This window comes from Poecilia reticulata, linkage group LG7 (genome assembly GCF_000633615.1).
Source record: "Poecilia reticulata strain Guanapo linkage group LG7, Guppy_female_1.0+MT, whole genome shotgun sequence".
Taxonomy (NCBI): domain Eukaryota; kingdom Metazoa; phylum Chordata; class Actinopteri; order Cyprinodontiformes; family Poeciliidae; genus Poecilia; species Poecilia reticulata.
In genome coordinates this window covers 23454291-23480556 of record NC_024337.1, presented here as the reverse complement: position 1 = coordinate 23480556, position 26266 = coordinate 23454291, and the positions used below count along the sequence as shown (strand labels likewise).

Sequence of the window (26266 nt, the reverse complement as noted above, 5' to 3'; positions counted from 1 at the left end):
GTGGATATGCAATATGCCTATATTGATAAATGTATAGCATGTGTTTTTAATTGATCTTGTTGCGGCAAGCGCCGAGGACCCAAATTTGGGTCCTCTAGCGACGGAGACGTTAAAGATATCCATTATTGTGTGCCTTTGCAAGCTGAAATCTGGCTTTTTTTATGTTGCTTTTGATGTTATGACTTCTTCCTCCCTGACTGGCCTTTCAACCAATTTTGGTACAAAACTCAATGTGTCATTGTGGATAATGACACCAACTTCAGCCAACCTCTTTACAAGGTATTTTGCTTTTGTTCTGGGTTTTTAGATGCACATTTCACACCACAAAAATGTCCATCTCCTGGATACAATATGACAGCTGGGCATTCCCACCCTGTTCATGCTTGCTATAAGTGTTTGAAAAAATGAATATTTCATTTTCAGGCATTAAAAACGCCCGAAGGTTAACCAGATTTGTAAAGGTCAACAAGTATCCAAATATCTCAAATATGTGTTTGGTGTCGACTCAGCGTTCATCCACAGTGGTGTCATTGTTTTACTCAAATGTTGTTAATGAACCCATCAGAAACTTAAAATGCCATGATATCACCATGATCTAAGTTTTCACAAACATTGTGTCTTTAAACAATAGGACTATTGTTTAAAGACATAATACGTAGTGCACAGCAGGGTACAGAAAATAACACAGACTGCTCTTAAAACCATCTATTTATTCTGGCATTTGGCAAATAGTAATAATTATGGTATCATTACTAACCTAAAACAAGAAAAGTTTAGTCTGATGTCACAGAGAGAAAAAAAAAGGTGTATTTGTATACATTAATACATTTGAAACCTTATTTAAACTTGTGGTCAAATGTACATATACATAAAATGAAAATAGAAATGTGAGTTTGGACTATATTTACATTTGACCATATGTTCTTACATGGTTTTATGTCTGTCAGTACCTCTGACTTGAATTAAAGATGCTCATCCAAATCTTGTTAAATGTAAGTGACATTAAAAAAACCTGGTATGTTGGAAAATTTAAAAGTAAATATAAACAATGTAGTTCACTTGGGGGGAAAAAAAATCAACAACCATACATTGGGAAACTAAGGAAGATGGGATAGAAGATGTGTGCTACTAACTAATGTAGCTGACACACTTCTGTCAATAAATTGATTCCCCTGAAATGCTTGTATATCTTATACCAGGACAGCAGTCCAATTAAATGGCCTAGTCACGCCACAACCTGAGTTTGTCTTAACTCAGTAAAACTCAGACGCCGTTAGAGCCAGCTAACAACGGGAGTTATTCCATAATAACGCGTCTGACAGGTGTCTTCTGCCAGAACGCCATTAGTTAATGAGCTGCTCTGCCTCACCTGTAGCTCATTCGTTTACTCTCCGCCTCCACTTCCTCTTCCACGCTCCTAAGGTTTTTCCCTCTGCCTCTGCTGGGGTGGGCGAGAAGGAGGACAGGGATTTTGACTCTTGTGTGTGTTCTCATTCAGTGGGAGTGGGGAGTGTCAGGCGTGGTAGTTTAACATTCCAGGAATCAAACCTCATGTATGTGTGATTCTATCCATTGTGCAGAGGAGGGCAGCGAATGGCAAACCCACTGCATAACTCCGGAGACATTCCCCCCCCCCAAACACAAACATACTGTAAGGCAACTTGCAACAGATTATCTTGTTACGAGAGAAAGAAAGAGTTTCACTTGTGCTCTGAGCTAACGGTGATATTAATGTAGCAGAAACGCTCGTGTGTATGAACTGAAATTTCAAATTCTCCAGCCAGCGTGCCTTCACTTGTTGCTGGTAAACATCTTACACGCTTCTTGTAGTCATCCTTTGCCCAGCTTGTACAAAAAGTGTTCAGCTGAGCTGCAAGATGGCTCTTCTCCAAAACTATTTCCCTCCACGCTACAGAGGATCCTCAAGCCCTCTCTCCTTATAAGCATTTCACTGCCACACACAAACACACGCACATGCTCTCCCAAAACACACACACATGCTGCCATCCTCTGTGCACACATGTGGGTGGAAGGAGGAGGAGAGCAGAGGAGCAAAGGAAAAAAAAAAAAAAAAAAGGGAGAGAGAAAGAGAGAAGTCCTAACCCTTTCCCCTCAGCTGGTGGAAAGTGAAACTTTTGAGTTTTTCTTCCTCCCCCTCTCTGCAGTGTTTGATAGCGTAGCACTGGCAGCCTCTGTGTGCCCCCCTGCCCACTCTCTCCCGTTGTGTTCTGGTGGCCCAGCTGCTAGCAGGGTTGCAGTTGTACGTGAGTGGGTGGGTGAGACTCGTTTCCTGTGCTCCTCAGGGCTCCGCTCCAACAACTACTGCAGCGCACTCCGGCCAGGGGCCACGGGGGCCGCTGTTCATAACAAACAGGGCGCTGGTTCCTCTCCTCCTCTTCCTCTTCTTCCTCCTCATCTACCACCATCACCACCACCACCACCCCATCTGCCATCATCAACATCAGCATACTGCCCACCCTCTCCGCCCACACCACTGCACCTATCCGAGCCTCGGCCCCTGGAGGCCCCTGGGCTGCGGGCCGGGGCGACACCGCTGCACTCAGAAGGACTGGACATGGAAGTAGAAGAGGCTCCCGAGGGCGCAGAGCCCTCCGCCTTGCCGGAGGTAAGCACACCGAGCTAAGGTCAGCTCCACAGTGCAGGCTGCTCACTGGGTGCCACTCCGCCTGAGAGATAAAAGTTTGAAACAAGGGAGTTTAGCACCCAGGGGGCAACTTCAGCCTGCTTCTACACACTCAAGGGGGTTGAGACTAGGCATGGGCCGGTTACTGGTGGGAAGGTCTGATAAGTATATATATATATATATATATATATATTACTCCAGTCAGAAACGACTAATCAGTAGCATGTAAAGCCAGCATGTTTGATTGTGGTTAGACCCTCCCCCTGGCTCTGATTGGTTGTTTCTGACTGAGTGGTGTATTTCTGCAAATGGCAGTAGGACGACCATTTGGCCAAAAAGATAGATTTTTATCTGTCACACACTATAATATCATGACATAGAGTTTTAACATTTTAACAAATATGTAAAAAAAAAAAAAACATTAAAAAAGTTACTAACCACACTTCAAGGTGAGGAGTATCTTGCTTGGTGACGATTTTACCTTACTATGGTCCCAGTCCGTCAGGGTGGAAAGAGCGAAAGAGCCATAAAGCAAAGCTCTCTAATTTCCTATTTGTCTACGTTTTGGCACTCCCCTGTAGATACGAAATGCAGAAAAATCAGACCCGGGGAAAAAAGTGGTTGAATAAAGTTTCCCCACAAGGTTGCTGATCTCAGACTTTGCAGTGGGATGAAGTGTCCTGAGCTGCACACTGAAAGGAATCACTTGAGGTGATTCAGGTATCTAATGAGGAGGCCTCCCTTTGGAGGTTATCTTGAGATGCCGTATTGGGAGGAAACCACGTGGCACATCAAGAACTCATTAGAGATGCCACGTTTCCCTGGGGACGCCTCGGGATCCCACCAAAACGAGCCGGAGAGGAATGTCCAGGTTCCCTTCTTAAACCTGTAAAACCTGCAGCTCAATCCTGACCAGCAGAACACTGAGCTATGCGTAGATATAAACAATCCATTTAACATTGTAGTTTTCTGTTCACAACAAAAAGCAATTGCAGTTTGTTTGTTTTTCTTTGTCCCAGTACAACAATATTGTGAATTAGTGGCACTTTAACTTCAGGTTATCGTACCATGAGAATCTCCTACCGGCCCATGCCTCGTTGAGAGGTGCAAAAAAAAAAAAAAAAGGAAAGTTGATGTGGGGTAATTTTTCATCATGTTGCACCTCTATATCTCATTCAGCCCTTTTCTGTGTCTCTTTCTTGTGTGAATATGCTACATTTCCTGCTGCACAGAAGTTAACAAAGCTGCCTGTTTTTTCTTTTGCCTTTCTTTTATGCTTTTGACTCTCAGTTTCTTTCAGATCGCTGTCACCCTTCCCTCTAGTCTCCTTTCTCAGGCAGTATTTTAATATAGCCAGACCCAAGTTTGCCTTGAAGCAGGGCGTCTTTGCATGGCATTAGAGATAATGTAGTTTATAGTGGTTACATCAGTGATGACACCTTTAGTCACAATGGCAGCATGCGCCCAGAGATAGCAGATAACGGGCAAAGGTAGTGTGATGAGACCGAGTAGAATCAATACTAGAAGACAAAGAGAGGTTTGGTCTTGTGGCTCAGGAAATTGTTTGTTCTGCTGTGTGTGTGTAGGTGTGTGTGAGTGTTTCTGTGTGTATGTGGAGGAGAGTGGGCGTGTGTGCGTGCGTGTGTGTGTGTTGTGCCAGCTTGTGTGCGTGCGAGCAAGCATTTAGGAGCAGCATTTGATTTCAGTGGACCTGCCTCCCAACAAGCCTTCCTATCTCTACGGACAAGCCATCTGTTTGCCCAGTGCATGGTGTTCTGTTCTTAGAGAGGAGGAGGAGGAGGAGGAAGAGTGAAGGAGCTGAGTAAATAGGCGGGGGTGAAGGAATGGCACGGGTATGGTGTGGATAGACGGGGGTAGAGTTTTACTCTGGTGCAGAAGGGATGAGATGGGTTTTGGCTGCACCTTACTGAGACCTCAAAAGATCTGCAAGCATTAGTTAGATGGTATTAAGGCTTGTTATCCCGCATCTTTTCTAGTTCTTCTTGGTTCAACACATCAGAATCAAATGGTTTGTAAAACAGGCCTCTTTAGAACTTAAAGACATGCAAGGAAGTAATTTAATCGTTTGAAGCATGGATAGAAATTACGCAGAACCCCGACACTTGAGGGTTGTAGTTTCCCATCCCTGCATTAAATAGATAGTTTTGGACTTTTGAAGTGAGATGTAGGTGACCTGCAGCAGCAGATACCTCTCTTGGGAAGTTCATTAAGTGTCAATTTTATTTGGTCCTGCAGCCTAAAGCTAATGATTGCACAGGGGGTACAAAATCAAAGCTGATTTTTAATATCCTAAATAACTCCAGTCTTAAAAAAGTAAAAGAAAAATAAATATCCCAGAGGTTTAATGAAAATGAACTGTTAAGCTGTGGTAATGTTTGCATTTGATGATGATTTTCACCAAAACCAACAACTCTTGCATGGTTCATGAAGGTGGCAGATGGGGTGCCAAAAGTGATCTTCCTGTGAGAATTATGCACGGAAACATCGGTCTGAATTGATACCTCAAATGACTCAATTACTAAAAATAATGTAGGAAATAATTTTAAATTCACTGCTCTGGTCATTTATTTCGTGGATAACAACTATCACAGTTTCCCAAATTCCCTGTTCCTCAGATTGAACAATCCAGTGGCTTTAAGCGCCTGTAAATACAGATTGTCTACCAAGCCCGGGAGGAAATAAATTACTTTTTAATGAACATGACACATTCAAATGAAAGAATCTCAAGCTGATGGACTTCTATATTTCGAATTTCTATGATCCTATGACCTGCCGTTAGATTTATTTCTTTGTCAAATATTTTTCCAAAACAACACAGATGAAAATATTGGGAACAATCGAACAACTTTAGGTTGTTCTTTCTCTAAATACCTGTTGGGGAGGATTTTATGAGAACAAAAACCTGTTAGTTGATGCTCAAGACATCCTGACAACTCAATCTTTGAACAAAGACAGGGCCAATTCAAAGGAAGTTTAATTTTAATCCACTGTACAAGACAAATAGAAGCGTGTAATCAAATCCCGCCCAATCTTAAATATAGATTCTGTTCTGAAGGGGGGAAAGCAAGAACATGGCTTTTGCTGATTTTTCTTTTGTGATCGTAAATATAAATAGGCAAACTTCACAAAAAATCTACAAAAATCTGGACACCGGGTGTACTACATGCATATTTGATTACTCGGTTACTTGAGTGTTTGATTATTAAAATATTCAACAGCTACAACTTAATAAAGAACAGAACATGTAAAGCATTGTCAGGCAGAGTAACTGTATAATGTAAAGGTGAAAAACAAAATTATTCTTGTGCTTTAAGGTAACACTGTTTTATTGATTTTTACACTGCCGTGATTTTCTGCAAGGTCGCTGCTCTGACCAGAAACACTTTACATGCTTTGTTCTGTGTTTCACACAGGAAGACCATTGGTGCTGCACCACCACCTGCCTCTGTTTTATGTGTAAATAATCCTCAGCTTATATGTAAATCTACACACACTACAACTGTGTCCACAGTTTTTTAAGCTCATAAAACAGTGTTTGCATAGACACTTTGATGTTCCGTGGTTTATCCTTCCCATCAAATTCCAAATTGTATGTAAAATTAAGGGCCTTGAAAATGAATCTATATGTAGCGGCTTTTTTTGTGCTTGACTTACCAAAACTCATGTTTTGTCAAAAATCATAGACTGCTATTATGGATTTGACTTGCTGACAGAATCAACCAATAAATTCCCACTTATTCAGAATTTTAAAATGAACCTTTTCGCTGCGTTTTTCCCTCTAAACCTTTTTTGTTGAGGATTTTAAACATGACCTGCAGAGGGCAAGCAAATCAGTGACACTTAAATTGTCTTTTACCACACTGTCAAATTAAAGGTCACCATGTTGCTTCGTGATTTGTAAAACGTACAAATAATAATAATAATAATAATAATAATAATAATAATAATAATAGTAATAACTGAGCTAAATGTTTTGCAATGAAATGTTCAAAATGTTGTCAAAGCTGACAGAAAAATTGAGAAATTTTAATCTCGGAAAGTGTTTGATTTAGAAATACAAAAATATTTGGAACCTTGGTCTTTGTCCCTCTCTGCCTAGCTGTTAGCTTTAGCCTCATGGACAAGTAATACAGACTCACGCTAAAGTAAGCAACTGCAGGTAACCTTTCAACAAGCCTAATTTTAAAAGTCCTTAGTGTACCCATTAATAACATCTCTACTTATCAGTGTCAGCCCCTAAAATTATGTAGTATCTTAAACTCTTTTATGACTGCAGTTTTTGTTGTTTGCTCTCTCTTCCTGTTTCTCTCTCTTTTAACCTGTTTTTGCATAATTATGACCATGTTTTCCTTCTTTGAACTTTTTGTTTCTTTATATCTGGTTTATGCATGTTATAAAAAGGGTTTGCTTTCACAGCTTTACCCCCTTCCTGCCTTCTGCATGCCCAGACAACATTCCTTACAGATTGCATAAATGTGTGTCGCATAACGGAATATGTTGTGCTTACAGGGGAGCATAAAGGAGAGAGAAGACATGAAAGACTACAGCACAGGTAAAGTTCAAAACTTAACACATAGAGAATGTGTCAAAATTGGAGTTTCATTTTTGTTTCTTACTTAAACTCCTTTCTATTTCAGCTTTGGAAGGTGACCAGTCCCCTATCGAGAGGGATCAGATGGGCGAGGGGAGTTGTGCCGGTGGCTTGTCAGTGCCTGCGTCAGTGTCCGTACCTGGCACGGGATCTAAAGGGCCGCTCGCGCTGGGTGAGGAGGCTGGATCAGGGGAAAACGTCCTGCCAGAGCACGGTGGCTTCTCACAGGGGCTCGCCTGCTCCCTGTGCAAACGGCTGTTCAGCAGCCTGGAGCATCTCAGGGAACACGAGTACCACCACACCCTGTCTCTGATGGCTCTGTCCCTGGACTGGCCAGGCATGCCGGGTCCTCTCCACCAGCCGCGTCACCAGTCGCAGCCCCAGCCTCCCCTCTTCGGCCAGTCCCTCTACCGCCCCGGAGTGGGTGAGCCCGTTCCGGCCCGCTACTTCTGCTCCCACTGCCCCGCCAGCTTCACCCTCAAATCCAACGCGGACCGTCACGAGAAGACCATCCACTTTAAGAAGAAGCTGATGCAATGCGTGTACTGCCTGAAGCACTTTCGGGATCGCACAGACCTGCACCGGCACCTGTCCTCTGTGCACTCCAAAGAGAGAGGGCACACCTGCCCGGCCTGTGCCAAGGCTTTTAGCACCCAGAAGAACCTGGCAACGCACGTTAAAGTGTGCTGCCAGGTGGCCTTAGTGCCAGGAGCCATACTGGGAGGCAGCACTGGAATGGAAATGTCTCAGGGTGGGCTTACAGACCCGCTGTGGCGGCTAAACCAACACCTGAAAGTTGACAGTTACAATGGCAGTATCGACGTGGAAGGCCTGTAGAGTCACTCATACCCATTTGTAGTTAGAATTATACCTTCACTTGCATTTCACATTCATGCCAAAAATGCTTTGTGTGGTGTTATTCTCTCGGAATGGAAGAATTCCTTATGATCAAAAGTGTGGAGCACTTTTTTTTTTTTTTTTTTACACCTTGTTAAATATCATGCAATTAGTATTATGTAATAATAACCCATTTAAACTTATGACAGTTTGTCAGAAGTGCACAATTGCTATGCAAAAGGAATCCAACGGAACACCCATTAAACTTTTGACCCATAATTTATGCAATGTTTGAGTAGTTTTAGTAAGAACTATCTGAACCCATAAACCAGGTGAATAACTTTTCACTGCGGTGCCGAGCCGACAGACAGGGGGTGTATTTTCACTTCCTCAACTTGAATCGCTTGTCTGGTTCTCCGACGCCAGTCACCACTGTGACTAACGCTTTCATCTCCTTTTTAGGCAGAGAGATCTCAATCTTTGTGTCCACCCATGCATTACGCGCACAAAGACGTTAAAACTGAACCCATACCTGTCAGGCATAGTGGGTTGAAGCCCAAACAACCACACCACCTGCAGGAACTTTGCAGGACTGCAAAAAAGAGTAGAAAATAAGACTTTTTGCACCCGAGTCACTATTATATAGAATAGTAAGATAGTTTCTAAAAAAATCCTGTGATAGGTCCAGATAAGATGGACTCACAGCAGTCGCTCTGACGCTCTGAAGCTGTCAGATGAGCACAGATGGAGAGGATGTGCTGAAGAAGACAAAGCCTGCTTAAAACAATAGGCCAGCAGCAGCTTGGATGGGGGTTGGTTGGTGTCATTTTCTCTCCTTATTCCGGCCACCTTCTTAGATCCAGATCTGTGAGTGCCGTAGTGGCCGAGCAGGGCAGGACCTGGGCAGTAATCGGTCCTCCACGGCTTCGGCCCCCCCTCTTGACCTCTTGACCCCCACATCTGAAGTGGAAGCGAGGGCCGAGGGGCAGAGGCCTGTTAAACCAGTGGAGCTCAGTGATGTCACGGATGCGGAGCGATAATGGCGCTGTGGTGTGCTCGGGGCAGAAAATGGGGAATCAAGTGAGACAAGTGGAAAAACGCATATGAATAATAATAAGGGAGACAGTGAGGGCTGTGTTGGTGAGCAGCAGTTGGACTGAACAAGAGCTTGACAATCATTGCTAATGTGAATTCGCACCAGTTTCTGCCAAAACACTTTTGTTTTGAGTTTACGATAGTTGAGCAGCAAAATATAGTAAAACCCGGTATTGAAAACTTGTCTTTCTCAGTAAATGTATTTGTCCCTGGGCTATTGAGATGAAATTCATGTCAGATGTTGGTAATGACCTAAGCAATACACATAAAGAATCACAAATTAACTCAAAAATGTGTGTGTGATAAAGTGGATTGACAAAGAACCATGAATACGAAGACATGTTTACTAAAATGCATGAAGCATTTACTACAAAAACGTTTTTGGTAATAACATCTTGAGGACATCTTTTTAGAAAAACTAGTGACATGTATCATTCTGGTGTAATTTTGACCCTTATTTCAGCAAAAACTGACTTCAAATCTTCAGGAGGTCTTTATGCACTTTAGTTTTGTCCACAGATAAATTGTACACAACTCAAGTAATTAACTGGACCAATCTAGAAGCTTTCTGTGGATTTTAAGTTTTTATTGTTGTGTGTTTGGAAACATTGTAGGACTTAAAACCCACTCACTTCATGATCTTATAAAGGATGTCTCGGTAAATTTCTCCATCTATCCTTCCTTTAACCGTATGAAGTCTGCTGCGCTTTGAAAACCATCACATGACATACGCACCTTTTAAAGTCGCTGTTGATGCAGAGTTTTTATGGTGAAGTTTAGCATCATTCCATCTCCAAACGCACTGGGTGCGGTGACGTCCAAAGAGGGTCATTTTAGTCCCCAAACTGTATAATTTCATTAGCTTGTCCACATGTTCTGCTGCTAATTTTGAAAGAGCTTTGAATAGTTTTTTTTTCCTTCAACAATGGAGCCTTGTGCAGTGAGTGTCAGTGAGTGTGCACAGTGGCCATTTGGTAGTGTGCTTGCCTTTTTGTTTTTGGTCTTTCTAAAGTTCTCTGTAAGTGACCCCTGGCCCTTAGACAATTCTGATTGTTCTTCTGAGTTCGTCTTGCAATGAATTTGTCTTTCAATGAGCACCAGGATGTGGCTGGTATGTTGTAAAGTCATAATCTTTCCACGTCCAGGTTTTTAACCCGTACAGTACGCATTGGAACATTAGGAGATTTAGAAAGGGCTACATAAGTGATGTATTGGAGCTTGTTCTATGATACCTTGGTAATGAGAGAAACCTTTTTATAAGCTACCATTCAGGACCAAAACAACTGATATTTTCTGACAATGATAGGCAGGATATTTGCTTTCTAAATAATGGGAGATTTTAGTTATTCTCTTGGGTTTTTGTGTATTGTTAAAGCTTCTCATCACAACTACCCTGCGTTATTTCACTTTATTTCCTACAACGTAATTCATAGATGTATTTCTTTGTGGTAGTGGATTACTTGGGTTTTTATCAACATCTGCTTTGGAACTTTATGTGTATGGAAGCATTAGAAACAAATATCCTGAGAAAAACTGTGTTCACTTCCTATTTTTTCTGCCATATTGTCTTGTTACAACAAAAGTTTCTCAAATACACCCATACTTTGAAGTAGATGCCCATGATTCAGGTATTTACCTGCTTTTGTCTTTTTAGGTGCTCTTTATTAAAGCAAAACTTGAGCCCATTGGGAGAATTTGTCCCTTTTCTGTTGCAAATGCACAGAAAACTCCCAACTGCCAAATGCTTTATGAAATCCCATCTTCAGGTAGCACATTTTGCAGCTGAACAGAGTCACAGGTTGATGGAACTCAGGAACTGAATGGGAAATCTGCGGAGGTAGTTGTTATGTTGTGGTATCTGTACGTTTGAATAAGTGTTATAAGTACAGGAAGATATGTCCAGATTTAGGTTGAATAATGTATCTTTGAAACCCATGTACTGTTCAGACATCTGTATGTTTTTTTTAAAAAAACAACAACAAAAAAACTGTAGAATTCATGCTGTGATTAAATTATGGTTGAAAACTGAAATTTTGTTGCAGCTCCTTTTTTCCCCCCACCCCACATTTGTGTTTTTTCACACATGCACACTGACATTCACGAGAATTCGTCTACTTCAGAATTTGAAAGCCTGAATCTGTTGTGCGGTTTATTTGTCCTTGCATGTTTTTTCTTCTATTTTCTTTCCTTTTTTTTTTTTTTTTTGATGTGCTGTCAAATGTTTAACGAGAGCCGAAGCCGATGGAGGTAATTACAAGCGATGACCCCCTCCTTTGTATATGCAGTAGACGTGCACAGTGTGTGTTGTGCCTTTAAACCCCCGTCACTGTAAAATACAGTTTCCCCTCCATCGTGTCGCTGATTTTCTTGTCGTTGTCTGTGTTTGCCTTTCTGTCTGTGTTCTCGCAGTCCACACCAGAGACCTTCTAGAGCACCTTAGGCAGACTCAATGTAGTGTCATGTGTTTATAGTATCGCTATGCCTTTATTGCTTTAGCATGGAGGAAGAGCTTGTTTCCAGGGCAACTGTAGCTTTGCCTGGGATTGGGATGACCATGGGAATTGATGTTACATTTCTAGCCCATGCTGCTAATTAAAAGCAATAACTGAAAAGAGAAGTCATGTTTTTTTTTCTTTCAAAGCTAATCTTTTGCCTCTTCCTTTTCTTTTTCTCCTCCCTCCCTTTTCTGTCCTTGCAGTGAACGACTTCACAGTGATCCGTAAAAAGTTCAAGTGCCCATACTGCAGTTTCTCTGCTATGCACCAGTGCATCCTTAAGAGGCACATGCGATCCCACACCGGTGAGAGGCCATACCCATGTGAAATTTGTGGCAAGAAGTTCACCAGACGGGAACACATGAAGAGGCACACGCTGGTGAGTGCTGTCTTGCAGTCGTTGCCCCCTAGGGGTGTCCTGTTACAAGTGTGCATGTGTCATCAAAAAAAAAAAAGAAAAAAATCAGTTATTCAATTTGAAAAACAAAATTGATATTTTCTGGGGGATTTTCTGTTCCGTTTGATGATTATGGCTTACAGTTAATGAAAACTCAAAATTTTAATTCTTGGAAAGTTTTAATACGCCTGCCTAATAAAAATAAAAAATTGCTAGAGAAGTTAAAGCCACTCATATGTGGTCATTAAGCTGAGTTTTGATACTTTTAATGGCGTGGGCAGGTGTCAAGACCTGCTGGAAGATGAAACCAGCCTCATCATAAAGCTTGCCAGCAGAGGGAGCCATGGAGCTCTCTAAATTTTTCAGGTTTACACCTGGGAAGATTTTATCCTTGATAAAACACATTGGACCAACACTCGCAGGTGACATGACTCCAGTAAGTCATGCCTTACTGACTTACTGTGTAATCTTTATCATTTATGTTAATAAGTTTTTAAAATGGGGTTATGTAATCTTAAAATTTTCTTAGAAAATGTGTTTTATTAGCTCTGAGCCAGAAATATCAAAATGAACAAAAAATAAACACTTGAAATACATTTTCATGATACATAATCATGACGTATCATGCATCTATTTAGATGAGCTTCACTTTTAGACCTGAATTACTGAAACTTTAAAAAAAAAATTGTAATCCAAAGTGTCACTGAAAAAACACGCAATGGTGCGTCTCCGTCCCACAGGTCCACAGCAAGGACAAGAAGTACGTGTGCAAGGTGTGCAGCAGGGTCTTCATGTCCGCCGCGAGTGTTGGGATCAAACACGGCTCTCGGAGGCATGGGGTCTGCGCCGACTGCTCGGGCAGGGGCATGGCCGCGCTGCTGGACCACAACGGGGAGACAGGCGGGGACATCTCCCCCGAGGAGGAGCTTTATCCTGGGGACCGGTTTCACGACGACCAGGCGGAGTGCGATGGGGACGGGGAGGGGGAGGAGGAGATGATGGTGGAAGGGGACGGTGAGATTTTGGGAGAAGGGGAGGAAGAAGCAGGGAAGTGGAAGGACTCAGGGATGGCCGCCGAGGCACGCAGAGCACTGGACAATGAGAAGGAGGAGAGCGACTCCTCGGCTCAGGAGGGGGAGCAGCAGAATGGGAGTGAGAAGGACTTTGCTTGGATCTCGTAGAACCCATCAAGCCTCCTGCTTGTGGCTCGTCAACCAATCTCTGGAGATCTCCTCTGATCTCTCAGGCAGATTCCTCTGCTCACTTTACCCACTCGCCCACCCACTGTGGGCAGGCCTTCCTTTGTACGGAGATGCTGTAGGGTGATGCACGACAATGATCGAAACACTCAAACACTCCACACACACACACGCACACGCATACACACTTTCTCAAGCTTGACCGCCATAGAAGAAGAGTAATCAAGAGATGGCTTGAGTGCAAGGCTTTTTTCCGCTTACCTCCTCCACTTCAGATGCAGTGTTTTTGTGTTTCTTCTTCTTCTCGAGGGTTCAGGCTGGAGTCCAGCTGTTTTCTGCTCTGTCACAACAGGTATCGGGCTGCCAAGGACGCAGCCGGCGCTAGACTGCAACTTTGTAAGTTTGCCATCACAATCATCGCAGAAACCAAGGATCACAGGCAGAGTAAGGGGAGGGACAGCCAGGAAAGGAGGGCGTCTCTAAGCGAGAGTCTAAATCTATTGCAAAGATCAAGTGTCAGGGTTGGGGGACTGCGAAGCCCCAAGTGACACATTTTCTTTTTTGAGTCCTACTGCCACAGACTTGCACTTTAATGACAACTGACTCCTATCAAAGTCCTGAACCCATGGTTTACATTTTTAATCTGATCTTTACTTACCTGAACAACTCGGTGACCGCACCTACCTTTAAGGATGTACCTTATGTCTTCTCTGACTGTTATCGCCAGATAGAAATCACTGAATCTTTGTGCAGATTGCTGATCATAGAGCCTATGCCTTTTCAGTGGGGTCCTTAATCTTTTCTTCTGTTAAGTTCACCACCTGGTTTCTATTGATCCATTCCAACAGAAGCTGGAGATTTGTACATAAAGATGTAAAAGAAAGGGGAAATGAAAGGCTGTGTGAGACAGAGAGAGACAGAGAATGAACTTTGCTTTTACAAATTGGGGAGTTTAAAACAAAACGTTTCTGCTCTGACAGTCGATGCGAGCGCACAGTGGACCTACCTTACACTAACAAACACTCTTTGTCTCTCTCGCTTGTCTCTCGTGCTGAAGTTTGTGAAGATAGGACCTGTGAGCCAAGTCTCTCGCACCTTTTTTTTTTTCTCTCCCTGGTTTTATTCTGTTTTGTTTGATTTCCTCCTTACTCAGACGTGTAAATTCCAGTTTCTCCACACAGAATATGCAGACACTTTTCGCGGCTACTCTTTTGCGTGCTCCAGTTCCTCCTGCTTTGCGAGGTGTAAAGAAAAAGGATCAACGTTGTGCTTTAAATTCAGAGATTTCTGTATTTGTAGAGAGTGTAATATTGATTTGTTATTTATTGAGAACCATTTTTTCCCCCTCTCTCTGTGTGTGTCTGCGTGTGGGCGTGTGTGTGTGTGTGTGTGTGTGTGTGTACGTTTGAATGAGGGTCTGGCGTCTAGAAAGAGTCTACACTGATTTTTAAGATTATTTCTGAATTTTTTGGCAAAAGTTATTGACAATTCAAGTGAGGCCGATGACATGTCTTATTATTATGAATAACTATGATTATTGTTGTTGTTGTTACTATTATTAATTATTCTTATTAAGTGCTGGATGCTAAGCTTTACTGTGTGTTTCTCTTTTTTTTTGATATTTTATATCTTGTACAAAAAGAAAGCTTTTATACTTTGCCTTGTTGTGGATAGCAAGCCATGGGGCTTTTTATCAACCTTTTATTGTGTCGGTTTACGCTTTTTTCTGTCGTATTTACTTCTTTTTTTTTTTTTTTTTACTACTGAGGGGGAAAAACACACTCACTGTCCTGCTCCTGTGTTGAATATTGATTGAAACATTTATTCAGCTTATGCTTTTTACACCACTAATGTACACTAATTGATTATTATGGAACCAAAAAAGGAGAAAAATATACCAATCTAGTACGTTTGTATACATGAAGTGCTTTTGTTTTGCGGTCTGTGTTTTAACCAGTGCTTTTTGCCTTTATAGTCGTGGTAAACGGTTCGTTGTTGGGTTGTTTTTATTTTATTTTGTTTAGTTTTTTTCCCCACGAGCCTGTCGCTATTCATCACAATCGGATTAAAGAAGTGCACATGTTTTTTTTTTGTTAATTATTGTTATAAATGAAGGGCTGTGTGAGAGGGAACAGCTAGTTTTTTTGAAGACTCCAAGCAGATTAGATTTTTTATTTTATTTCTTCACAGTTAAAGTGACACACAGTAAAGCAGCTTGCAGGCTACACACTCCTCTTTAACGCAAGTGTGTTGAGTCTGCAGTTTGGATCTCGATCTTAAAAAAAAAAAAAAATTGAAAAATGGAAAAGAAGTGCTGCAGCTGTAACATGTTGTGGAAAACATGTTGCCTGTGATGGTTGCACACATCAGGCTCTCTGCTCTGCTGCCAGTGCCATGGACTGCACTTCTCATCAAAAAGAAGAAGAAGAAAAAAACCCTCAGCACAACTTGTGATGCGTTCTTCATTTCTAGCAGCTCTGCTATTCAATGTGTTGTTGATCCATTTATCAAACTGTTCTTTATTTCTGGGGTTAAACAAAAAAAGACAATGGGGTAGAAGTTTTGATGAATGTTAGTGATGGGTGTGGAAGGAGCCCATGATCAGTGACAAATCTCTGTCCTGCGGTGCTGTTATGGCCACTGAGAGACATCTGGATGTATGTTTGATTCCCCCGGACCCTTCCCACCCCACACTTTACTCTCTTCTCACGACCTGTGCTGTATGTCCTCTTCCTCATTCCGGGTTGTACTTCAGGAAAACGTCCGCCATCGACCCCTCAATATGTGCCTCAATGACATTTTCTTTCACCCGCGTGCTTGCGAGACGAATATTTATGTGTGTGGATAGAGATTATGGAGATGTGTTTTGTTTTTTTTGTTGTTTTTTTTTCTCCTGAGAAGACAAATCATAACGGGGCAACTAGATCCTCCCTCCTTTTCCTTGACCTTTCGTGCCCTGATTCTGTGGTCTTAACTTGCATGCCTGTGTTCATTTTTGTCATACCAAAGCGACATCTTCGGCATCTGCGCACGGCGGTCTCATTCCACACAATGCAAAACTGGAACTGTTTGCTCTTTTTGCAGATGAATATGGGTATTCTTTGACGTGTACAAACTGCAATCCTCATTCAGCCTGTATAGCTTGACTCACACGTGAAAATCATGAAGCCATAGATATGGGTATATCTATATTCTACTATATTTAAAAAAAAAACAAAAACAAAAAAAATTTGGCGCTTTTTACTTTAGATTTTGTTCTTCTACTAAGAGTGATGTGTGTATACCTTCATATATATGAATTTATATTACTATTATATATTATTTATTTACTCTTTCAAGTTTCAAAGGGTCTTTCATTTGTAAAAGGTCACACTTGAAGCTTGAGGTTTGTTTATTTTTGTTGGGAATATTTGTTCAATATGATACTGACTTTATAATGATTATTATCATAATCCTGTGTTTGTAACAAAATGTGGTAAATAATCAGAAAAAAAAGAAGAAAAAACTGTCCTGTTTTTACTCCTGTTTTGTTTTTTTGGGCAGATTTAAGTGCTCTTGTGCTGATTTTTATTTTTTGTTTGTTTTTTTGGTTGATAGTACTGATCACAGAACATTTTTACGGTCAACCATAAGCCTTCTGTTTCGATGTTGGGTCGAGCCCGCGAGTTGTCCAAGCCTCTTTCTAACTTCATGTTTAGTGGAAGAATTAGCTTGACTATTATTTGCAAAATCCAATCAGTCTCAATAAATTTTGAAATTGCTGCTGTAAAGACATGAGCAGTGTCTACTGTGCTTTTTTTTTTGTTTGCTTCCTTTTGTCCACTGGGGGGCGCAATAGACAATTTAGAAAAAGGAAGAAAAAAAATCCGTTGGGATCATTTTTGTCAAATGTTCTCGTCTAAATCACCAAAGATCCAGACAAGTTACACTCCCGAAAAACTTGTGAAAAACAAACTACTTTAATTTCTATTTCCTTTCAAAAAGTGACCCTGATATTAGAATTTCAAAACCTTGTTTTTGTCCACTGGCAGCACTTCTATTGAACCTTTTGCTTCAACACAAGGTTTCAGGACCAAGTCATCTCTGTCCATTTCTCTAATTCATCAATATTTTTGTATAAATTTGCTTATAAGTTTTGTATCATCCTGCTGAAACAAATACTGCAGGCAAACCCTTTTCAATTTTCTGGCAGACCACCATATCTGTGGTTTTTAAATAGGGTAAAGCATGACCATGGACCCATCGAAGTGGCCATCACCAACTTGAGTCCCGACCTGATGACTGCGTGTCTTGACCCTCTCTCACAATTCACCTTCTTGTCGAACGACTGTCAAAAAGTTTTTTAAAGAAGTATATACAATAAATATGGGTTGTTCCAACATCTATATTGCAATTTACATCTTATTTCATAACATTTCTCACATGTAAACACAAAATCGCACTATTACAAGATGTCACATTATAGCAAACGTTTAATATTTTTTTTCAATCAAATTTTTGAAGTTTTTTTAATACATCTTTATAAGCTTGAAAAAAAGCATTGTAAGGGAATGTTGATTGTGTGTTAGACATCTAAACATAAAAGTTTAACAGAGCAAAGACGAGGGCTCTCAAATGTACTTTAGATCCAAAACACACAAACATACAATTTATGTACGTTTGTTACTTTTGGTTGCATTTTTTTTTACTTGCAACATGAATTTGGTTAAGTATTTCTATGGTAAGCACTATTAAGAGATTTTCATACATCTTTACCTAGGATGTCAAAATTTTTTTTAAAAATCTGATGCCAGACGTCTTCCATTCAGGTTTATTTTTCTTTACCGTCACATTACATCACACAGATCACATTATAAGCATCATACATGTTCATCCATCTTTTCAAGCACTAGTGAAAGGCTTGACATTCATACAAGTACTCCTTGAGTGCACCACTGCTCAGAAAGTGCTTTCTCCATGTGTGTGTGTGTGTGTGTGTGTGTGGGCCTGCTGATGAAGACCAGAAGCAGAGCCCACCCAAAAACAGGAGAAATCTTGGCCTCCAGTGAAGACCCAAAGGCTGATGTCACGTTTCCGCCAAAAAAACTCTTCCAGCACTGAGCGTAGTCGGGCCGCTCCTAGTACGTTTGCTTCCACCATCAGCCTTGAGTTCCTGGATACTGAGAGGGGAAATCTAACACAAAACCCTTCAGTGTTGTATCTCCTAACATACACACAAAAATAAAAAATATGAAAAGAATGAGCAATGCTAGACATGCACAACGTCGTCAAACTTGATCAGACAATCGATGGGAGAAAAATAAAGGCGTAAGGCTCAGTAAAAACACAACAGCACTGAAAAAAAAAAAAGTAATCAGAGGATGGGGTTTGACAAACGCCTGGATAGACAATATAAGCACAGGAGAGGGAGGTGTGGAGCTGCCATTGCAATGAAATACATGTGATTTTGAACAAATATATATATTGTTTTTTGCTGCTGCTCTTTAGTGAACAAAATGAAAACTGACATTCAGGAAAGCAGCACACCAATTTTGACGTATTTGGTAAGAGAACAAAAAGGCTTTTTTTTTTTTTTTTGATGCACATTTCAAGGGTTTAGTTTAGCTTAATGTACTGGCTAAAGGCTTGGGTGGAACCACAGTGGAGCTGAATAGCACACAAAAAGGAATTGCTGCGGTGAAAGGAGAAGCGGGGAAAGACACGAACAGCATGCTGTCTGTTGGAATGCGCAGGGCAGGATAAAGATGCCCCAAAAGGTAACAATTTCCATTGTGACCAAAAAGGTTGAAAGCGATCCTGACTTGAGGACAACTTCATGTCACAACCACAAACATTCATGACAACAAAAAAAAAGTACACAAACTGACACGAAATGACCGAGTCGGCCGAATATTGAAGGTCAAAATGATAAGTGGATCATAAATGTCACCTAAAGGCATGAAAATTTTTGTTCCGCTGTAAATAGTCATTGCACAAAGATAGTAAAGCAATACTGCATGGTTGTGTTATTCCATATGATTCATCAGTGTGGCGACAGATGTTTGTAGGCGTTAAGAAACAAAACAAAATAAGGACGCACAACAATTTCTCAAAATGGCTAAGCTAGCCAGCAACTACACGAAAACAACAAAATGAATTTTTATAAGTTGTACATTCAACAGGTTGTCATTTTTTTCTCCCCTTTGCCACTAAGCTACAATATACATTGAATCAGTTCACTATGGGTTTGCAATTGCCTTTAAAAGTGAAAAAAACAACATATTCTGAGCAACAGTAATGTAAAAAAAAAAAGTTTCCTTTTTGTATAACAAAGATACAACAAAATAACGTGTGACAAAGCCTCACAGAACTCTATCTTTTGCTTTATGTACAACAAGGCCCTGAAACTGCAAATGTTATACTGTCACCGCATGTTGTGTGTGAACTTTGCTGTTTCCCGCACACCCGTCAGCAGTTAGTGTCAATCTCCATCCACTGGTTTCTAGGGAGAATGCGTTGTTGAAAGTAAACTTCGATTTAAACTAGAGGTGCGCCGATCAGTTATTTCCTGGACAATACCGATGTTCAAATGCTTAAAACATTTCAAAAATGTGGAATAAAATAGATGCATCATAGCCAATCAAGTGAAAATTGGTACATTATTATCTCTGGTTATTTGATGGGTGCATCTCTAGTTTAAGAGCGAGTGATCTTTGAGGATAAAAAAATCGTTATTGAAAATAGAGTTCCAAGCTCCATTGTGAAACGCAGAGCTAATGGGGGCAATTTCAACATGGGAGGATCCAGTGGCAGTTTTTGCTTAAATGGCACCCAGCAATAGCCTTAGGTGGTCCTAATGCCAAAAGAGCAAGAAGAGTTCTCTTGTGCGTTTTAACAAATAAAAGTTTCATAGATCTCAACATTTATTTTTTAAGAATCTCTGTGCAGTATAGCATGATTCAGTCCAGTCTAAGGATCTTGGGTATTAAACAAGTGATAATCAAATGTAGTTCCAATTTCTAAAAAACAAAAAGCCCCCTGTGAAATAGCCCTTTTTCAACTGCACCACAGTAGATGTTATAAATCAAAGAGCAACTTCAGCCTGCCTCAGTGTTCAGCCATATTTCTAACTCTGAAGGCAACTAAAAACTTGTTTGGTGCACAAATGAAAAAAATGAAATAAAATCTTCAGGCTGGCCCTAAGCTGTGGTGCCCTGGGCAGTTAGCCACATTGCTCACAACAAAAACTGCCACTAAGTGGAACAGTGGGGAGAAAAGCCCTGTTTCCTCTAAATGTGTCCCATTGTCTGCCAACTGAAGCTCTCGGTACATGGACCTGCTGGTGTTTACATACGGGATGGAGAGACCTAATGGGTGGCTTTTCATACTCTTATTGACAACCAAGCCAAATGTACTGAACAAAAAAAGTGGTATCCAGCACTAACAATTGTATGTACATACATGAAATACATTATCTTAGTAAAATGTCAAGAAGCAGGAGCTTTTTTTTTTTTTTATAAATGAAAGGAAGAGCAAATTTGCAGCAGTGTGTTTAAAAAGCATGTGAACAATGTGAAGGGAAAAAAAACAAAACAAAAAAAAAAACCTCCAGGCAATGAACACTTTAAAGCATCTTCTGTTATCGAGATGATAACGTGTAGCAATGTACTGAAACTGGTGTTTCCCCATCACTGCAATAAGGCTGGAACCGCTTCCAGCCCGTGGTGCTCATCCCAGGATCAAGGCAAAGAGATCGATGACCGCCGAGTACCACACTGTACGTCCAGTACCACGCAACTCCAACTGTCAGCACTACAGTGTTAGGTACAACATCTGACACCGAGCACGAGACTGTGGCTGTCAAGATCACTTGCCATTAACGGGGAAACCCCCTGGGAGGGGTGCTCGGCCCCCTTTATTTCCCCACTGTCAGCCTGCGAATGGATCCGTCCAGACCCATGGGGAGGGGGGGGAGGGTAAACAGGGGAACCCCCCCCCCCAAAAAAAAAACTACCTTTTCGCTTAAAAATCTGTAAATACAAAACGTTCATGTATAAAAAAACATGTCTATGCGCAGTACAGCGTAGTGCAATTTCTTTAAAGGTCATAATACCCTTTTCCTTTATGTTTTAACTTTTATTGGCACTTGGTGAATTTGGTGACTGGAAGAGGCCTGCTGACCTAGCTTATCTGGAACACACTGATATATAAAAAACTTAAACGGAGCATCATGAAGGCTTGAACTGTGATGGTGACAAAGTGTCCTTAATGTTTTCCTTAGCTCTCATCAAAAAATTATTACAGGTCTCTTTTCTTTTTCTTGTAGCACATCTGACCTGCCGTTGCTAGAAAACAACACAAATGTTTTCACGGAGACGAGAGGTTTGACGCCGTCGACTCAAATACAAAGAACACGTCCTCTGTGAGATCTGATCAGGTTGACGAATAAAAAACGTGCAGCAGAATTTGAGAGACGAAGGAGGCCAATGTACAGCATACATGTCTCTATAAATTTACACCCACTGACAGAACTATATCTCTGCAAAAGTGAAAAAGAAAAAAGAAAAAAAAAAAAATCACACAAAGAAAGGGTTTGTTTTTACCATTTCATGTCTAAATCGAAGGTCAAAAGATGAGGGGGGGAAGGTAGTCAGAAATTTCTACAGACTTTAAAGCCATATGTGGCTACTTTGAGATTTAGGACAATAGGAATAAATAGTTTAGCTAACTTTTTCCTCAGAATTAATGTATCATTTGAAAGAAAAGAAAAATAAAAAGGTATAGTTTTTTTTTCATATACAAGTTGAAAACTGATTGAGTCAACTGAGGAAATTTACAAAATTTACTAACATTGGACGTATACAGACAATGCCGCTCTGAAAAGATCCGAGTGGCAGCCAACATTTTTTTTTTTGTTTGAATTTTTCTCTCATTAAAAGATTGTCTATCTATCTAAATGCGCCAATCGTAAGTGCTTTCTTTCTCTTTCACTTTGGAAATGTACAATTTGAAAAAACTACATTTTAAAGAGGTGGACAGCATTTAATTTTTAATATTAGAAAGTTACTTTTTTTTCTTTGCCCTGTATTTCTTATTAAAAAATGAATCAGGTAACAAAATGGGCTCTAAAGTCAACCGTTTTTATTACAGATTACAAGTACTTCCACCATCTGTAGCACACCTACATTTTTTTTTATCCCTGCCCTTATTTTTGTGGCCTCTGTCTGACTTCAATATGTTTATTCTAACTAAGTAAGACTCCATTTGGCCAAAAAAAAAAAACATTCTTGCTAAATTCGCTTCCACATAAATCAAGGGCTCCCTGATTTGTAGACTTTTTGTACTTGTTTTCTTCAAGGATTAGATATATATATTAAAAAAAAAAAACAGGACAGCCTTGGCCCTCTGCTAAGTTCAGTTTGGTATTTACAACTGATTAAATGCTCATAAACAGGTATTTATTATGATAGATGCACTAAGAAGCTGGATGATTACTAGAATTTGACAATTTTCAGTTTGACCAGTCTGGACTGGTGATTTGACTTCAGTCTTTGCTTTTATCACAGAACATAGAATGTATGCAACTGCAACCATGTTGCTCTGATGACATGATGATAATGTGATGGCTTTAAAAAAAGTTAGAAAATCGCAGAGTTAAGGTAATGGTCTCCATTTTCAAGGAAATACACAAAGAGACTTGCTATCATTAATATAATATGCAAAAAACCGAATAAAATGCCAATGTCAAATCAGTTTGACTTTGATTTAAATTAGTACAACTCTAAAGAAAGCTTAGAGCAATAAGTATAGACATATCTTTCATGTTTCTTAATTAAAATTATTAGAGGGAATTGAAATCTAAAATTTGTATCGACGGGTCAAAGCCTGTACAAAAACTGGAGTCTGGAGACTAAACCTTACATCGGTGCATCTCTAGTCATTATTCTAAAACTTGCAAGGCAATGTATCTTAGAAAACTGTGGAAGATAGATTTGTTAAAGTTAAGATTGTGAGAATGCAGTCTCTATGTGTTCTCCCTGCATCCACAATTATCGTCATCAGTCATACTATCAAGTTCAAAATGTCAAATGGTGGTTACAGTTCACACAGCATGGTAAACAGTCTCTTTAAGAACATCAGCTGTTAAAAAAAATAGCCTTTTTGCTTCAATTGTGACTGATAACCACAGAGAAAGAAAAATTATTAAATGCTGTCGTTCCTCTGATTGCACAATGCAAGTTGGTTCAGCAGCTTACTGCTGAAAATAAACTATGCAGGAAATAGATATCAACTCTCTCAGGCAAACTCGGGTTACAGTGCTACTTTAGAAGACAACTCATCTCTGAAGGGTGCATAACAAGATATGGGCATATATATATACACATATATATATATATTTATACTTTATAAACTGTGCATTTTTCTAAAATATTTTGGGACATCAAATGAGAACGTTTTGTACCACTTGTGAATGATTTAGTGCAGTTTTGCAGGTGTAAAAAGTTGTACTTGATTGGAGTAACGAAGTTGTTTGATCCTAAAATTATATGTATTCAGATTTGCAGTCTATATTTCCAGTAAAAAGGCAGAACACAGTGTTGTTACGTCTTAACCTAAAACTTATGACTGTAAGTTGAGAATTTGGCAGATTTGATGAAGACCCCCAAAAGGTGGCCGTGAGAAACTGATCTGCAACAGTGATTTCACTGAGCACATGTGAGTTTAACCGTTTAACCTCGGAAAAGAGCCACGACCCACCAAACAAAAAGTAGCTTACATAGTGCTCTTACAATGAACAGGGTATAACAAAAAGCTTATCTGTACTCTTCAAACATCGCTTTGATTTGAAGCAAGTGGGAAATAAAAGAATCTGTTCAGCATCCAATTTGTTTTGTTTTCCTTATTTAACTGCGAGTGAAAATGTCTCAGTCTTAGAAAAAGTCTCCGGATCTGGATAAAGTTATTCGTTTCTCTTTGTGTTGCGTTTTGATATTCTCATTGTGTTTGGAAACTGAAAAGAGACAAGGCAACCCTTTTCCTCCTGCTGGCCCAGAGGAAGCAGCATTGAGAACCTTGCCCTCATCTCTTCGTGGAAAAAAAAATGTCAACCTCGCTGTCACTCCGAGCGAGGAGGAGCTCGTCTCCCACAAGCAGGGGAAGGCAACTGGATTAGTCGGTGAATCTCTGACAGGCTTTTTTCCATCGACAGGCTGTGCACCACATGTCTCTCTTCTCCATGCCGTATACCTTTCGGCACTTCTTAGCTTCCCCACGGGGTTTCCTTGGAAACAGCAGATGTGACAGCGTAAGAACATGCACAAAGACGTCATCCAGCTTCTCACACATATACAAGAAAAAAACAACAAAAAACATGCATATTCAGTCTTCTGAAATTAAAATACATCTGCATGAATCCAAAAGGAATTTAAAAAATCATTTTCAATTAGTTGAAAATACAACCCTAACTACTTCTTTTACCCCATTGGATAAAAGATATAATAATAATAATAATAATAATAATAATAATAATAATAATAATAATAATAATAATAATAATAATAACCCATTTGTTTTTCGCCTGTTAAAATGGCATTCACAGTGAAAACATGTCTAAAATAGTTTCCTATCTGTCTGTGTCATATGACTTTGTTGTCTGTGTGGGGGTGAGCTGCTGCAACACTGGTCACTAAATTCTAAGACATTCGATGCAAAAAGTTTACATTTAAGAAGATGAGAACAACATTATTTTAAGCACACAGAAGTAAATGTAACTGTACTGTAGTACGTTAGAAGCAGAATTATCAACAGGTCATATTAAAACAGAGAACGAACAAGACAGTGTGAACATGGACAATTCTGGAAAAGTACGTTTCATCTCAGATGTATCTTGGATGTAATGCGGTCTGTTCTGCAGAAACTCTTGTTGGGTCAAAATATCTGTTGCTGACCTTCAAGAAAAAAATGCTTACTGCTGGGTCCAGAGAACAAAGAAACAACTGCAATATGGCAGGTGCTTCAAAGTGAGGATCTGTAACCATTATATCTCGGTAAGAATTATACAGACTCTGATGACGACAATAGGTTGTGAGGGGAATGGCAGGTACATACCTGGTTCCTGGTGCTGATTTAGTTGTTGGCGTAACTAAAGCATGGTTCTTGTTAACGGTGGCGTGCGTGCTGACCGCCGGCTGCCGCTTTTCACCAATGCTAACAGTGCGAACATGTGTCACAGGGCCCTGCACAAATTGTAAAACATTTACTGACTCAGTGACGCACTAAAACAAAGAGGTCTCACAGAGTCAGGTTTAATGAGAAAAGGACATCTGAAAAAAAAAAAAAATATGCTATGCATCCCTTTAATAACTGAAGCCTAATTAATTATGTTGTCATAAATAATAACATTAAAATAGTTATGCCAGAACATTGTTAGAATATTACTGATATTCTAACAATGACCTGACTAATTGCTTGTAAACCTGTGAAATACAAATCTGGATTTTCAGTTTCTCAATTTCTCACATTAAGCACCTTAATTAAAGCAGAAACATGATTTATTTCTAAGGTTAAAAGAAGCAAAAACAACTTATGAAGAAAAAACAATAAGCCTATTTTGCAAGGTGACTGGTTCATAGCATTTTATTTCATCGAGTTTTACTTAAATATTTCTGTATTGTAAAAAAAAATTTCCACAGCATTTTGCAACCTTGCAGATATTTATACTTTTTTCCCTTTTTTTCTGAATTTCTTCGAGCCACAATGTCACCTTGCTGAACTCTGAACTGAGCCACATCTAGAAGCGTCTTCTGTAGCCGCAAGTCACATGTCATCCAACTTTGCACAGCTGCGCTTCTGACATCAGCTCATTGTTTACCCTACTGTTTTCTCCAAAACTGCATGGTTAACATAAGTGTTACAATATTGGAAAGCAACACGAGTGTTTTACAACTACATTTTGTGTTTTTGCAGATCTTAAAGATGTCTGTGTCTGAGGATGTTGCCCTGCATTTA

The 26266-nt window shown here is 40.1% G+C and overlaps 2 protein-coding genes across 5 annotated transcripts in view; one reads left to right on the top strand and one right to left on the bottom strand.

Moving 5' to 3' along the window:
- zbtb46 (zinc finger and BTB domain containing 46) overlaps positions 1-17053 on the top strand; it is an 89288-nt gene extending 72235 nt beyond the window's left edge. The window contains exons 5-9 of one of the 2 annotated variants that reach the window (XM_017305708.1): positions 2304-2626; positions 7175-7217; positions 7303-7428; positions 11887-12062; positions 12821-17053. In XM_017305708.1, coding sequence (XP_017161197.1) covers positions 2304-2626; positions 7175-7217; positions 7303-7428; positions 11887-12062; positions 12821-13261 — 1109 coding nt within the window. In that variant the 3' untranslated portion in view covers positions 13262-17053. The remainder of the gene's footprint in view (positions 1-2303; positions 2627-7174; positions 7218-7302; positions 7429-11886; positions 12063-12820) is intronic. The other variant, XM_008413919.2, reaches the window with a different exon arrangement.
- Positions 16844-26266, bottom strand: part of slc2a4rg (SLC2A4 regulator) — a 43998-nt gene continuing 34575 nt past the window's right edge. For all 3 annotated transcript variants that reach the window (XM_008413920.2, XM_008413922.2, XM_008413921.2), the window contains 2 exons: positions 25367-25494; positions 16844-24539 (listed from right to left, as the gene is read on the bottom strand). In XM_008413920.2, the coding sequence (XP_008412142.1) occupies positions 24428-24539; positions 25367-25494 (240 nt within the window). In that variant the 3' untranslated portion in view covers positions 16844-24427. The remainder of the gene's footprint in view (positions 24540-25366; positions 25495-26266) is intronic.